We start from the raw sequence: 13,222 nt of genomic DNA, 5'->3' as shown, positions 1-13,222 counted from the left end.
AACTGAGTGCGCAAGTGCCGACCCAAGAGGAGCGTGACGAAAGCTCAAAGCAACACAATTAGGAGAGCATGCACTCAGCGAACAGAATGAAGGCAAAAGCGAGTGATCATCTTGAAAACAACCGTCAACAGCAAATCTACACATCCAAGCGCATGAGTCCCAGCCCAATCTGTTGCTTGGAAGATAACGACTGCTGCTGTCGTTGGCTGGGAGGAACGATCCGAGGCACTGGAGCGACAAATGTTTGGTAATCGAGTGCGTTTGATTATCCAAGGATGCAGGTTGGCGAGACCGGTGTCAAAATCAAGCGAGCGGCACTGTATCCTGCGTCAGGAACCACTTACAACGAATCTATAACCTTAGCAGTGCTGATTGCCACGCACAAACTTTCATCAATTAAAAGTCATTAACCCGATAAATGCAAACCATGAAATCTTGCTCGTACACTCCTCGATTGACCTCGGCTGGAAGCGTATACTGCTCTATCATCAACAAACGCAGATACAAACAGCAAAATCCATTCACAAGTCAGTACCATATTTGCTCGACTCTAGAAATTTCAGAACATACGCACCGCTTGAAAGCCACACCGGAGCTTCACTAGGCTTGGTGCCATTCCTCTCAGCGACTTTTTTTCGTTCACTGCCTCGTCAGGCCCCGTGAGCGTCGGGTCACCGGCAGCTAATGGTTCGGGCCCCGCGTCTCCGTAAACGATTCGGTAGGCCTGCTAGTGCCGTACGTCGTCGTGTCCGCACCCTTGTAGGCGTTGTAGGCATCTGTGGTAGCAGCAGCCGTATAAGCGTTGTAGGCACCCGTGTTAGCGCCCGTGTAGGCGTTGTAGGCGCCAGTGTTAGCAGAACCCGTGGTAGCAGCACCCGTGTAAGAATTGTAGGCACCCGTGTTAGCGCCCGTGTAGGCGTTGTAGGCGCCAGTGTTAGCAGAACCCGTGGTAACAGCACCCGTGTAAGAATTGTAGGCACCCGTGTTAGCGCCCGTGTAGGCGTTGTAGGCGCCAGTGTTAGCAGAACCCGTGGTAACAGCACCCGTGTAAGAATTGTAGGCACCTGTGTTAGCACCCCTGTAGGCGTTGTAGGCACCAGTGGTAGCAGCACCCTTGTAGGAGTTGTAGGCACCAGTCGCCTTCTCGCCGTTGGGAGCGGTCGCCGTTGCCGTCGGGTACTTCTGTGCCGCCGCTTCTGAGTTCCACCCGATGTTGTCACTTGATACCGTGTGCGGTAGTGCTACATCATTGTCCGATGACACAGGAGGGGAAGTAGGTAGGTCGGGGCGCCATTGTTTACCAGTCTTCGGTTCGTTGGCGTTTTCGTGGTTGAGCTCGTCAGCCTCTGGTTTCGGTGGGTTGGTAGGTTCAGTCGGTGTCCATCGTTTCTCAGAGTCGCTTGGGGAACTGTCATCCTTTTCACCGCCGGCAGCGGAGGAATCTACGCGCGGAGGGTTGGTTGGCTTATCTGGATTCCACCTCACTGCATCACTAGGTGCACTAGTTTTAGACACCACTGGTGGATAATACGGTGGATCAGGGTTCCATCTGCTTGGCTTCTCGTCGGTTGTTGTTGGAACTGGTGGGTCCGTGGGGTAGCTCGGGTTCCACAGCTTGTCCTCGCTTGGCTGACTTCCGGTAATGCCATTTTCTGTCGGTGTGCCACCGGTTGGTATTGGGCGTGGCGGTAGATCCGGATCTTCAGGTTTCCACTCAGCTTCACTCTGGGACTTCTCGTCAACTGCACTGCTTTCATCCTTCGCTGACGACCCACTTGCCGAGTACGACTCACTCCTTGAGTTTGACTCGCTCTCGTAGCTTGATTGACTGCCCGAGTAGGACTCACTGGTAGAAGTCGACGAAGCCGGATCCCACAGATCCGAGCTCTCCGTGTCGGGGTCTGCAGCGATTGGGGCGAGCTCTTCTTGCCCCGCTGCAATTTCCTTCGACTGGTACGAGTCGGGGATGCGATCGTCGTCCATCGGACAGAATTCCACCGTAATCCCTTTGTAGATCTGGTCAAAGTTCTCCTTCGTCATGACCACGTCGTCGTTGTGCTGCTCACGTGGTCGGTCACACACAACCCGTTACTCAACTTCAGAAATCCCATCAGCAGTAACAAGGAGCAAGGTACCTCTTGTGCGAGGTGAACAACACACTCCAAGTGTTGGTCGAAGTCGTCATTCAGCAAGTCCGCGATCCGCGCTTTCTCCGAGTCGTCGAGACTCGACGCTTGAACTTTCTCGAGCGCAGCATCTCGGTTCACCGACAGGCGATCAAGGTACTCCCCCAGCGAGACTTTGCCATCTCCATCTTCATCGTAGACGGCGAAGCTCGGAACGAACACTTGGTCGGCGTTGGCGGTCGCCGGGTCGCTCTCCATGGCTTGGGACACGGCCGTCTTCACCTCGCCGGTGGACTCCGACGGAATGGTCAGGAAAGCGCACACCGTCCCGAAAGCGACGACGGTGACGGCCGACGCGGCCAGCACAGCCAAGCGCTTCTTCTGTGCGCGCTGCTGTTGTTTTAGATGGCGTCTGGGCGCTTCCACGCGGCGCCCAACGAAGGCGGTCTCTTCGTCCGCCACACGGACGATACCCGGGGTCGCGGGCTCCCCTTCCATCATGACGGTCTCCGCTTTCTTTCACTCACACTTTGTTCGACCTTCCAGCCCGCAAAGGGGAGAATGGCCGTCAACGCTGCATTGGAGCAGGGCAGTGCTGTAGCAGGCGGAATCGACGGTTCACAGTCGCCTTTGAGGCGGTCGAGGGGACGCCGGATGTGGATCGTGCGATGGAGAGCTCGGATCGCGGTGAAGATTTCGCACCCCTCCATGAGCTGGACGTGCGGCAGGAAGGCACTCGAATCTAAGCAGGATATCCTCGTGTACGGCACGCCAAAGCACCGGCTCGACTTCAACCACTGCAAGTAAGTGAACTCGTTGCGTTTCAACGAGCGATTGAGTCCCGCGCGCTAGTTGAACGTGTTGAAGCTCTTCAACAGAAGACACCATCGTACTCACGACCCCAGCGCAACATTTGCCGCGCGGCCCGCACAGCTCGATGATTCTTTCAGGCAAGCAAGTTGCCAGGCAACCCCATCCTTCGCGCATCGGACCAGATCGGGGAAGGACGAAGGTCCGCGAGGCGTGCGGTAAGACACACTCATCCATCAAGCGCTTGCTGCTGCTGAGCCAGGGCGGCCACGCGCCCTGTGCCGTCGGAGCGTTTGCTCCCGTGTCGCAACTCGGCTTCGCCGATGCCAGTGACCAACATCGCCGCTGCAGTTGAGGGAGTATAGATGACAGCTGGGGTTGGTGTGAAAATGGCTGGTGCCTTAATATTAATATAGCGCCTGTGCGCTCCTACATACTCTACTTACACAAAACTTAGCTTTGCGCGGTCATGGACGACTGCTGCGTGTTGCGCAGCGCCTGTAGCAGGCTGGGGAGACGCGGAGAGCCCGTCAGCGCAGTGGGACTCACGGGGGCCACGGCCTTGGGCACAATAGGCATGGGCAGCTCCATCTGACGAGGCAACGTCTCGTACACTGGGCGCACAGGGGCTGGAGACACCAGCGCCGACTTCTCCCAGTTGAGGTGCGCCACGCAGAAGCGCTTGGACTTGCGGCTGCGCATGCAGCCCTTGACCTCGCAGCGCTGGCCGCCGCCGTGGGCCCAGCAAAAGTCGCTGCGGCTCTGGGCGCCCTTGGAACAGCCCTCATGCTGGCAGCGCCGGCCGCCGCCGTGGCCACGGCACAGTCCGCGGCTCACCGAGATCTTGTCGCAGCCCATGACCTGGCAGCGCTTGCCGCTGCTAGCGCCGTTAGCGCCGCGACGCCGGCGCGTGCGAGTGGCGCGGGACTCGACCGTATGCTCCATGTACTCCTGCGTGTGGTGGTAGACCCGGACGCCACCGTTGTTGGAGCTGTCCGAGTGGTAGAGCGGCGAGCGCGGGCTCAGCGTCTGCTCCGAGGACGTCTCGTAGCGCGAGTTGGCGTGGATGTACTGGGACAGAGAGGGCGTCTGCAGAGTGGGTGGAGACTGCTGGTAGGGCAGCGAGGAGAGCGCGCGCACGGCGTCGAAGCGCGCGGCCGCGGACTCCTCTGCACGCGTGCAGACGAGCGGCTGCAGCTGCAGCTGCGGCTGAGGAGCAGGGGCCGGGATGAGGCGCTCCAGGTGCTTGACCAGGTCGTGGCCGCGCGGCAGCACGATGGACGAGGAGCGGTCGCTGCCCAGACCGATGGAGATGGAGATGGTCTCGGTCTGCGGCGGCGTGTAGTGTCCGTGCATCATCATCTTGACTGGGGACTTGGGCTTGGGAGCGTGAATTGCGGAATGACTGGAAACTGTGGATGGCCCGCGGGATGGAGGGAATGGTGCTGGGGGGAGGCAACTCCTTACTCAACTCGAGAATATTGTAGGGATGACCCGCCCTCTGTGAGGCGGGAGCCAGGGAATGATTTGAGACGAGGGCGGCGGGGGGAAGGGTTGCAGCTCTATACGCCATTAATCAAAGCTCTCCACGGGTTGTAAAATCATGTTCGGCCAGCAGCACCTGTCTGTCCTAGACTGCCGTGCGGTGGAGCACGCATTGCACGAGGCGTGTGGCATATCTCGCGCGCGAGGTTTGGTGCGCGACCGGCGGCGACCGCAATTTGGGGCCGCGCTCATTTTAATCCTTTTGACTAACTTCCCCTAGCCTCTCTTTGCGTCAATACTGTACGTTCGACGCACCATACAAAAATCAAGTGCAAGCGAGGGTGCGCAATCCTGCATCGCAGCGTTTTTGCAATAGCCAGCTGGGATGGGCATTTATTAATTTTTGTGAGCCGGCTCAGCCGATTAAACTTTTGCGAGCATTGTCGCGCGCAGTACTTGCTTGCACAGTGGCGGTTGCGGAGTGCACAACGCTGCTGCAGGTCTCTCACTAGCACGTCTCTAGCTCTTCCGAGCTTCAGCCGCATTGAGTGCAGGACGAACAGGAGTATTGTGAGAAGGGAGCCCCGTGGGACCCGCCCTGGCTCAAGCGAATAATCGCAGTTCGTGGCCAATCACAGCGCACCAGCTGGCAGTTTTTCGCTACTTTCCATCATTTTAATCCTCATCCAGATTGATTTGTCGGTGTGCTTGGCATCATTTTGCTCGCCAACTTTCACGCCATGCTATTCATACAGCAAGCGTGCTTTGCTGGGCTATCGTTCATTCATTCACATCGATACAGCAGTGACCTTATGCTTGGTAAATACAATGTTACATGCACCACTGAACGAGGTCGTTCAAAACGCGGACCTGGTGAGTATTCGAGCCGCTGTGATTGAAGTTGCTGGGCGAAGGTTGCAGTTTGGTTGCTCTTAATAAACTGTCGATGTCACTGTTGGATAAGCAAAGCTGAACAGTGTAAAACAGCCCGGCAAGTTTCGCCAGCTTTTTGCCTTACAGTCTGCAAGTCACTTGCAGGCTAATGTGACTTTTTGCGCAGCTGACGTCTCATTTTCGGCGATCTGATTGGGCAGCCGGAGATTAATTTGACTGAGTCGGGGCGCAATCGCTGTCATGGTGGTCCTGCTCCATTGCATCTCTGTCCATTGCATCTCTGTCCTTTGCATCTCTGTCCTTTGCATCTCTGCCCTTTGCATCTCTGCCCTTTGCATCTCTGTCCTCTACCGGTCCACACACATCGGCAGCTCTGTCGGCAACAGCAGATCCCAGTCTTTGCCGAGACCGGTCTCAGTTTGCAGAGTCTCACGCTGCGACGGCGCCATGGGTATGGCATGCCATGGGTTGGGCGCAGTGGATTTTGCCTGCGAAAGTGCGAACCCGCGTGCTCCGGTTGTCGCGTGGTAGCCGAGTCCGTTGCAATCGATTACACCGTCCATAATTGCCGTTAATCTTGTTGACGACAAGGCAGGACAGGCCACTGCCCGCCTCAAACGCGTACATGCCCGCACGCCGTTCATCGGATGTGCGGCGTCGAAGTAATCTGCGTCCAGCGGCTGGCGATTGTTGACAGTGCAGATAAATGCGAACCTGCACCTACAAGCGACGGCAAGCGACAGCACAACCAACAGCGCGTGCTGTGCAAACGCGGCTGCAAATGAGTCGCAGATCTCGGAGATGGCCACTGGGAGCGATGCAGATGCGCTCTGTTGAGGTATCTACTTGGCTCCGGCATGGCGCTGCTTCTACCAAGATCAAAATGCATTTCCATCGAGCTGTCGGCAGTTGGTCAAAGCTTGGGATCCGAGTTGGGTCCTGAAGTTAGGCCATGTTGTTAATCTCACGCGCGATAAGGCGACCGGGGTTAGCATTTGGCGCGGGGGAATCAGCAGAGCGATCACCTGTATTTAGTCTCTGTCGGTCGCGGATCGTTCCTTGCACCCCGCCTCACGGTGCCAGCAAAGCACGCTCCTCGCTGAACGGGTGCTGCAGTGATTCGAGCCAACAAGGTGCGATCGACCGGATAATGGAGGCAGCATTTTGATCATGGCAGGCGACACCTACGGTTCACTCACCCACGGACGAGAAGATGCTCGTTGTTGTGCAGATTAACCGACATCGCACCCGGGGTGGTGGGCTATAGAAATGTAGTTGCAGCGATACAGCTTCAACTAGGTCAATACAAAGCCCGAGTCTGGGTCACTCGGTCTCTTCAATTGAATTCCTGCTTGAACAGCACCCGCGCAGAGCCACCCGTGACGATCCCAACATGACCACCAAGCGCACTCGCTCCTCGTCTCCTTCTCCACCTCCATCCAGCAGCGGTTCCTCGTTCCTCAACGCCTTTGCAACTCGTGGGTGGATTAGTGTGCAAAATGTCCTGTCACCGTCCGAGCTTGAGCGGTTGCAAGCCGAATGCAGTGCACTCTACACCCGACAATCCGCCGAAGCGATCGCTGAACAAGGCTGCGTCTTGGACGTCATGGCGCAATGCCCGGTGCGTATTCGTCAACTTGCTGCTATACAAACTACTTTTTACATCGAGTTTGCACTAAAACGACCTTTGTGCAGATGCGAGATTCCGATACTGCGCGAGTGGAGTCAAGTCGCTACCTGGAGACTCGAGCCAAGCAGTTGAAGAGCGTAGACAACGACCAACAAGTGTTCTCTTCGCTGCTGTTTGAGAAGCTTCCTGCAATTGCTGGACAGCTGATGGCAGATTGCACCGAGTCTGAGGGGGTCTTTTTCTTCAATGAGCACTACGTGGTCAAGCCTCCAAAAAGTCACGTCGAGTTTCGTTGGCATCGAGATGATGACGAGCAACTTGCCATGTGTGTGGATCGAGAGACGATACGTCCGTACGTGTCGGCGTGGTGCGCACTAGACGATGTCTCGAGTGCCAATGGGGCACTGCAGTTTGTGTCGCTGGACGAGTCGGGTGATTTGGGTGAGGAGACTGTGGAGAAGTTGCAGCTTCGAGCGTGTGCGCCGGTGCCTGCCAAGGCTGGAGACGTGTTGTTCTTTCTGTCCAATGTGTGGCACTGCTCGTCGAGTAACGAGTCGGACGCTCCACGACGAGCCTTCTACGCTCAATATTCCAGCGAAAAGATCACTGCGCGACCGAAGGAAGTAACGCCGTTGAGTTTTGCTATTCCGTGTAATTCAAAGAGGGCTGGGTCGCTGGTGGGCATGGCAACTGCATGCGATAGTGATTATAAGAGTTCTAAGAAGATCAAACACAGCGACTTGTGAACACCAGCGCAACAGAAAAGTATTTTTCGATGCAGCGTCGAGTTTGGTTTTCGATTTCATTATTTTCTACGACGTCGACGTATGCTGTTCACACTCTGTTGCTGTAGTCTTCGTGTTGCTGGTTGAGCTCGTTATTCTCATCTCCGCAGTATTCATGTAGCATTTTCAATTCTTACCACATGCATATGTCGATGAACCTCGTTTGTGTGGTGATCCTGGTTGATGCGCAAGTATAGACAAGAAGAAATACTGAGGGCGACCAAACTGCCATCCGACTGACTGTCAACAGTGAGAACCAATATGGACGGTAGTCGAAGAAGTGGAAGTGCTTTCGGCGGTCCTGAAGGGGGAAAAATCAAGATGCCGCTGAAGACCTCAAGATCTGCATGGCGAGGCTCACGCCGAGGAATTTCCGATGTGATATCGCCCGAGTTGCGTCGGGGCTACATGGAATTGATAAAAGTATTGGAAAGAAAAGGCTGATGTGAATTGAATGCTCGGTAGGTATGTGTAGGCGCAAAATTCAACTTTGAAGTTATTCTATGCGACCGTACTACACCGAAGATGAAAAGTAGAGAAGCGTGATACACTGCAGCTCCCTTGGCGACAATGTCCACAGCAGCTCAATTTGTACTATGAAGGACGAGAACACGACAACAGTTGCAGGAAGCTGCCGTGCTGCCGGAACTCCAAGGAAACCATGGAGCACATCTTCTGGAAGTGCCCATGCGCTCAAGCTTGCTGGCAGAAGCTTATAAGCCATTGGACTGCGGAACAGTGGACAAACACCAGCTTAAACAGCTTCCAAGCAAGCTGTGCCAGTAGGAAAGCACCCCCAGTATCAACGGTGATCCGGACAGCGATCCAGAAGATCAACCCGGATGCAGCAGACCAATATGAGGAGGTCTGGAACCGACTATGGCGAGTGTTGTGCAGCGTATGCATTACAACGCTATGGATCCAACGCAACCAAGTCGTATTCAAGGGTGAGGAGGTAACCATCGATGGTAGTGTTAGGACATTTTGGGAATCCAGCATGAGGCAAATTCGAGCGATCGCAAAACGGGAACGTCGAAGAGCAGACACGAAGATCCAAGGAACACGCTGCTATTGATGCAGCAGCATCTAGCTAGGACACCAAGAGAGAAGCCGCGAAAGGCGGCACGCCCCGTACAACCACCGGACTCACACGAGGAACCGGCGTTGCTAACCAGGCTCAAGACATACCAGACATCCTGCAACCACTGATAATGGCGTAATAGACAAGTCTGAATCTCTTCACAATGTCCACAGCAGACTTGATATGACAAATCACAAAACCCGGTCACTCTGTTCGAATTGAAAAACTGAATTCACTTGTCACTCACTGCGCGCTTACAACCGAAAGTTTGCATTTCGGCGACACCGATGACGTAGATCAAGTAACTGATAGATGCCCGCCTCACGGTTTCAGGGAAGAACGCAAGCATTGCGTTCCTGTCAATGTCTGCCAAAATCTTTAGAGAAAAACTGCTATAATACCAGGTGCAGTTACCTCTGTTTGCCGTTTTGTATTGCGTGAGAATCTTGTGAGCAGTGAGACAGCAGACTGCTTCGTACATGTATGTAGTTCTCCTTCACTGATCAGCCGACCCCCATCCATCGCTACTGTGTTGCTGTGAGAAATACCATTGAGAATAATCGTCCGTCTTCGCGAACTCATTTCTCTTTTCTTTACAAGCTTCATCACCAGAGCATAGAAACCTGTTGCTGTGATGAATACCATCGTGCTACTATAATAGCACAGTGCTAGGCCATTGGATTCCATCGTATGTCTCAATGCCCGCACCCCTCAATTCATGTTTGACGCGAAAGCTGCTGAGCCAGGGCGATTCGATGCCGCACCCTGCACCACCGACTTGGCCACCCTGCCCCCATGCCACCAAGCAGAGTGTGACCCACATAACAGGGATGATACCCCTCGCTGCGGTAGGTTCGTGATCATCACGACAACTTCAGGCAGTAAAGAAACTTCAGCAAGACCGCCGGACAGTCTCAGACCGGAGCAAGCGAACTGTTCTCGATTCTAGGCAGGAATCCGATACTGGCGCGGCATGCCCGCGGGCCATCCATCGATACGGTGGCAATACCGAGATAGATGCAGGCAAAGGCAGAGAAGCGTATTATAGTTTTCACTCACTGTTATCGTCGCAAACTGGTATAGCCGCTCTAAAGAGTCATCGATGACTGCTGAGTATGCCTCAACGCATCCTGCAGACTCGGCAAGCTGGCATTGCGAGGCATCTCCATTGGGGCATCGTCGTCCATGTCATTCAGAATCAACTTGAGCGGGTCTGCTCCCATCCGGGACGTCTGCTTTACTGAAGCGTTTTCCAGATTCGCGTGGTCGGCACAGAAGCGCTTGGACTTGCAACTACGCATGCAGCTCTCCACCTCGCACCGATGCCCGCCGCCGTGTGCCCAGCAAAACACGCTGCGGCTCTGAGCGCTTTTAGAGCACCCAACGTAGTGACAACGACGGCCGCCACCATGACCCCGACACAAACCGCGACTGACTGAGATGTTGCCACATCCGAGCACTTTGCAGTGTTTGGTGGTTCGGGTGCGGCCGTTGCTACTGCGACGATGGTGCACGCGTCGTTGCACTGGTGTGCCTGATGCGATTGTTTCTGTGAGGTGCCCCTCTGGCATGCTGTTGGCAGGTGCATCGTTCAGGCGGTTCGATGGCGGACGTAGTGAACGGAAGAGTGCTACAATCGACGAGTCCGGGGCTTCATGCTGTGAGTTGCAGTGGATGTACTTCGCCACCGACGACAGCGCACGCACAACATTGTGGCCTGCAGGTTGCTGGTCTAGAGGTTGTGTCTGCGGTTGAGGAGGCTGCGTCGGGCGGATCAGTCTCTCCAAGTGTCGAGCAAGGTGGTGCTCGCGAGGTAGGATAATCGACGACGATCGACCATCGCTGCCGCGTCGAATGGAGATTGAGATCGTCTTCGCATCGTTGGGGCTGGTCGGCGCGTACGCGCACAGGAGCGATCCGTTTCCAGGCACCATTTCGTCCAGTTTCTGTGGCTCGATCCAACTTGTGCGCTGGAGTGCGAATTGTGAAATGATCCTATCGTTGTTTGCCGTAAGGCGCGGGGCGAAGATCCTTGGTCCAGGGACGGCGCGAAGTAGTTTGAAACGAGCTTCACGGCTCCGGACATTTATCGGCGGTGGTTAAAACGTTTTGTCAGTCAACAAGCACACGTCGACAGGATCTTGGGCTTTATCCAACATCTCGAGGCCCGCCCAACCACAACAAGATGGTGTCTCATAAGCCGCCAAAGACCTGTCAAGGGAGGTCGAGAGGCCTTGCTGAAGACTTGGAGACTCGGCAAATGCATCATTCAGACGGCCCAGAGAGTTTAGCTACAGGAGACCCGTGCTGAACGGCGACTTCGACTGAGTCTTAGTCGGCCTGGGCAGAATTTCCAGTGAGGTGCAGAGCTTCAGCCAGTGACCAACACGGTGTGACCTTTTGCCTCGGCGGCTTGGCAGCGAGACGAATGCAAAAGCGCGATGCAGCAGTGTCACGGACACCGTTTCGCGGCCCTGATCACCCGCTCGGTGTCAACCAAGCGCCCTCGGCCAGCAGCAGCAGCAGCTGTCTGCGCGATTTCGCTGCTCTCCACTTTCGACATGACACTCATCCATCAACAGCTCTTGAGCCAGGACGCCGCTCGCCTAGCCGCCAGGACGACACGACGCAGCTCTGAAGTTTGACCTGACACCAAGCAGACCATGACCGCCGGTGTTAACTTTGCTGCGTGTGGCACCACCACGTGGATGTTGATGCGAAGCCGAGTGGACCTTGATCGGGGTCGCAGCCTGTAGATAACGCATGGAGCACCACAGGACGACCGGAACATCGAAATTGCCACAAAGGAACAGGTGTCTCCTGTCGAAGAAGTCGACACCAAGCTACAAGGTATAATAGTCGGATGCTAGTTGTCGACTAAAAGATCGATGACGGTGGATACAGCAGGGTCATTCACTCGAGCATTTGCACAGAATTACGTGCAACTTGCCACAGCAGACTCCTGGAGTTCGTGTCGACAAGGCAAACGTGGCTAACCACGGTTTTAATCCTCGGCAGCTCCAGACAAGCAGATGTGCTGTGTTCCAGCCGCACACTAATCACGTTAATGTGATCTACGCAAAAGCGCTTCGCCTTCTGCCATCAAACTGCTCGACCAGAATGATACAGGAGCTAACGTGTGTGGCGCAGTTAGCTGGCCAGGGGGCTCAGAGGTTTTCAAGTTCTGTGGCTGTAAAGTAGCGATGCTTTACTGAATCGGCATCGATACAACGCTACTGTTTGGCTCATCCGCTTCGCTGTAGCTATCTCTGCAGCATCGCGAGTGGGCGTTGTGTCCTCAGCAACGCCTCGTGTAAGCTTGGCAACCGTGGACTAGTATCACACGAAGATGTAGCGGTGCAAGTCACGATCGCTACTGGTACACATAGCTTTGCAGGTGTCTCGATCTCCAAATGCACGTGATCCACGCAAAAATGCTTCGACTTGCAGCTGCGCATGCAGCCCTTGACTTCGCAGCGGTGGCCGCCTCCGTGCGCCCAACAGAAATCACTACAGCTCTGAGCTCCCTTGGGGCAGCCCACGTGACGGCAGCGGCGTCCACCGCCATGGCTGCGGCACAATCCACGACTGACCGCGATATTGCCGCATCCCATGGACTGGCAGTACTTGGTGACGCGTGAGCTGACTTTAACTCTTCGGCGACGTCTTGGGCATGGTCTACCACCAGGCGTAGTAGATATGTTGGTGCGCGAGTAAATGGGGGCCGGCTTTGGTGTTGATGGCAACATTGGTGCACGCACACAGTTTGCTGGTGAGCAGATCTTCGGGGTCATCGGGTACGCTTGAGTCTGGAGTGAAGGAGGGGTACATGTGGCTAACCACTCCAAGCACTTGGTACGTGAGTCGTTGCCGGGATCGACCGAGCAAGCGATCAAGTCGGGAATAGTCTGGCCGGAGTTTTGTTGTTGTGAGGCTTCGTAGATCAGAAACATCGAAGTCTGGCTTGGACTCTTGAATTGGGCTTGAGGTCTGGAGTACGAATTGCAGAATGAACGGGGGGCTGCGACTATCGTGAACTCTCGGTGCGAAGGGTGCATAGCTGATCAGCACCGAGACACTCGCGTGGAAAAGAAATGCTGGATCATGTCCCGCGAGAATTAATTGCACGGGCGTGGCCCGCGAGGCGGGAACTCGTGCCGGGCGCACGAACGAGTGGCCTGCCGAGCCGAGGCTGCTCTTTCTGCTCGCGAGCGTTCTTCCTCTGCACAGCAGAGATCTGTTCGTCATGATGAGCGTGAGCGACATTCGTTTTCACATGTCAACCCCTGCGTTCCCGTCTTGCTCTTTGGTTTCGCATTAGACTACATGTGGCCCCACCACGATTCATGACAGCGGTCTCAGCGACGCATCACGACTCAATCCAGTGGCTGATCTCCCCTCGCCGGCGCTT

At 55.3% G+C, this 13,222-nt stretch overlaps 3 protein-coding genes across 3 annotated transcripts; 1 reads left to right on the top strand and 2 right to left on the bottom strand.

Annotated features, from left to right (window-relative positions):
- Positions 1–396: 396 nt before the first annotated feature.
- On the bottom strand, positions 397–2,627 carry KRP23_9305 (uncharacterized protein; the record flags this gene model as incomplete). Its single annotated transcript, XM_067894844.1, has 4 exons — positions 397–482; positions 575–642; positions 740–2,058; positions 2,136–2,627. 4 exons carry the CDS (start codon positions 2,625–2,627, stop codon positions 397–399), a joined length of 1,965 nt encoding a protein of 654 aa, XP_067742482.1.
- A 762-nt stretch (positions 2,628–3,389) lies between these two features.
- KRP23_9304 (putative WRKY transcription factor 19) lies at positions 3,390–4,298 on the bottom strand (the record flags this gene model as incomplete). Its single annotated transcript, XM_067894843.1, has 1 exon — positions 3,390–4,298. One exon carries the CDS (start codon positions 4,296–4,298, stop codon positions 3,390–3,392), a length of 909 nt encoding a protein of 302 aa, XP_067742481.1.
- Positions 4,299–6,708: 2,410 nt separating this feature from the next.
- On the top strand, positions 6,709–7,691 carry KRP23_9303 (uncharacterized protein; the record flags this gene model as incomplete). Its single annotated transcript, XM_067894842.1, has 2 exons — positions 6,709–6,936; positions 7,011–7,691. 2 exons carry the CDS (start codon positions 6,709–6,711, stop codon positions 7,689–7,691), a joined length of 909 nt encoding a protein of 302 aa, XP_067742480.1.
- Between the last annotated feature and the right edge of the window lie 5,531 nt (positions 7,692–13,222).

Source organism: Phytophthora ramorum, assembly GCF_020800215.1.
Source record: "Phytophthora ramorum isolate Pr-102 chromosome Unknown Phyram_PR-102_s0008, whole genome shotgun sequence".
Classification (NCBI taxonomy): Eukaryota; Oomycota; class Peronosporomycetes; order Peronosporales; family Peronosporaceae; genus Phytophthora; species Phytophthora ramorum.
The sequence above is the reverse complement of the archived record's forward strand: the minus strand, read 5'-3'. Positions and strand labels throughout refer to the sequence as shown.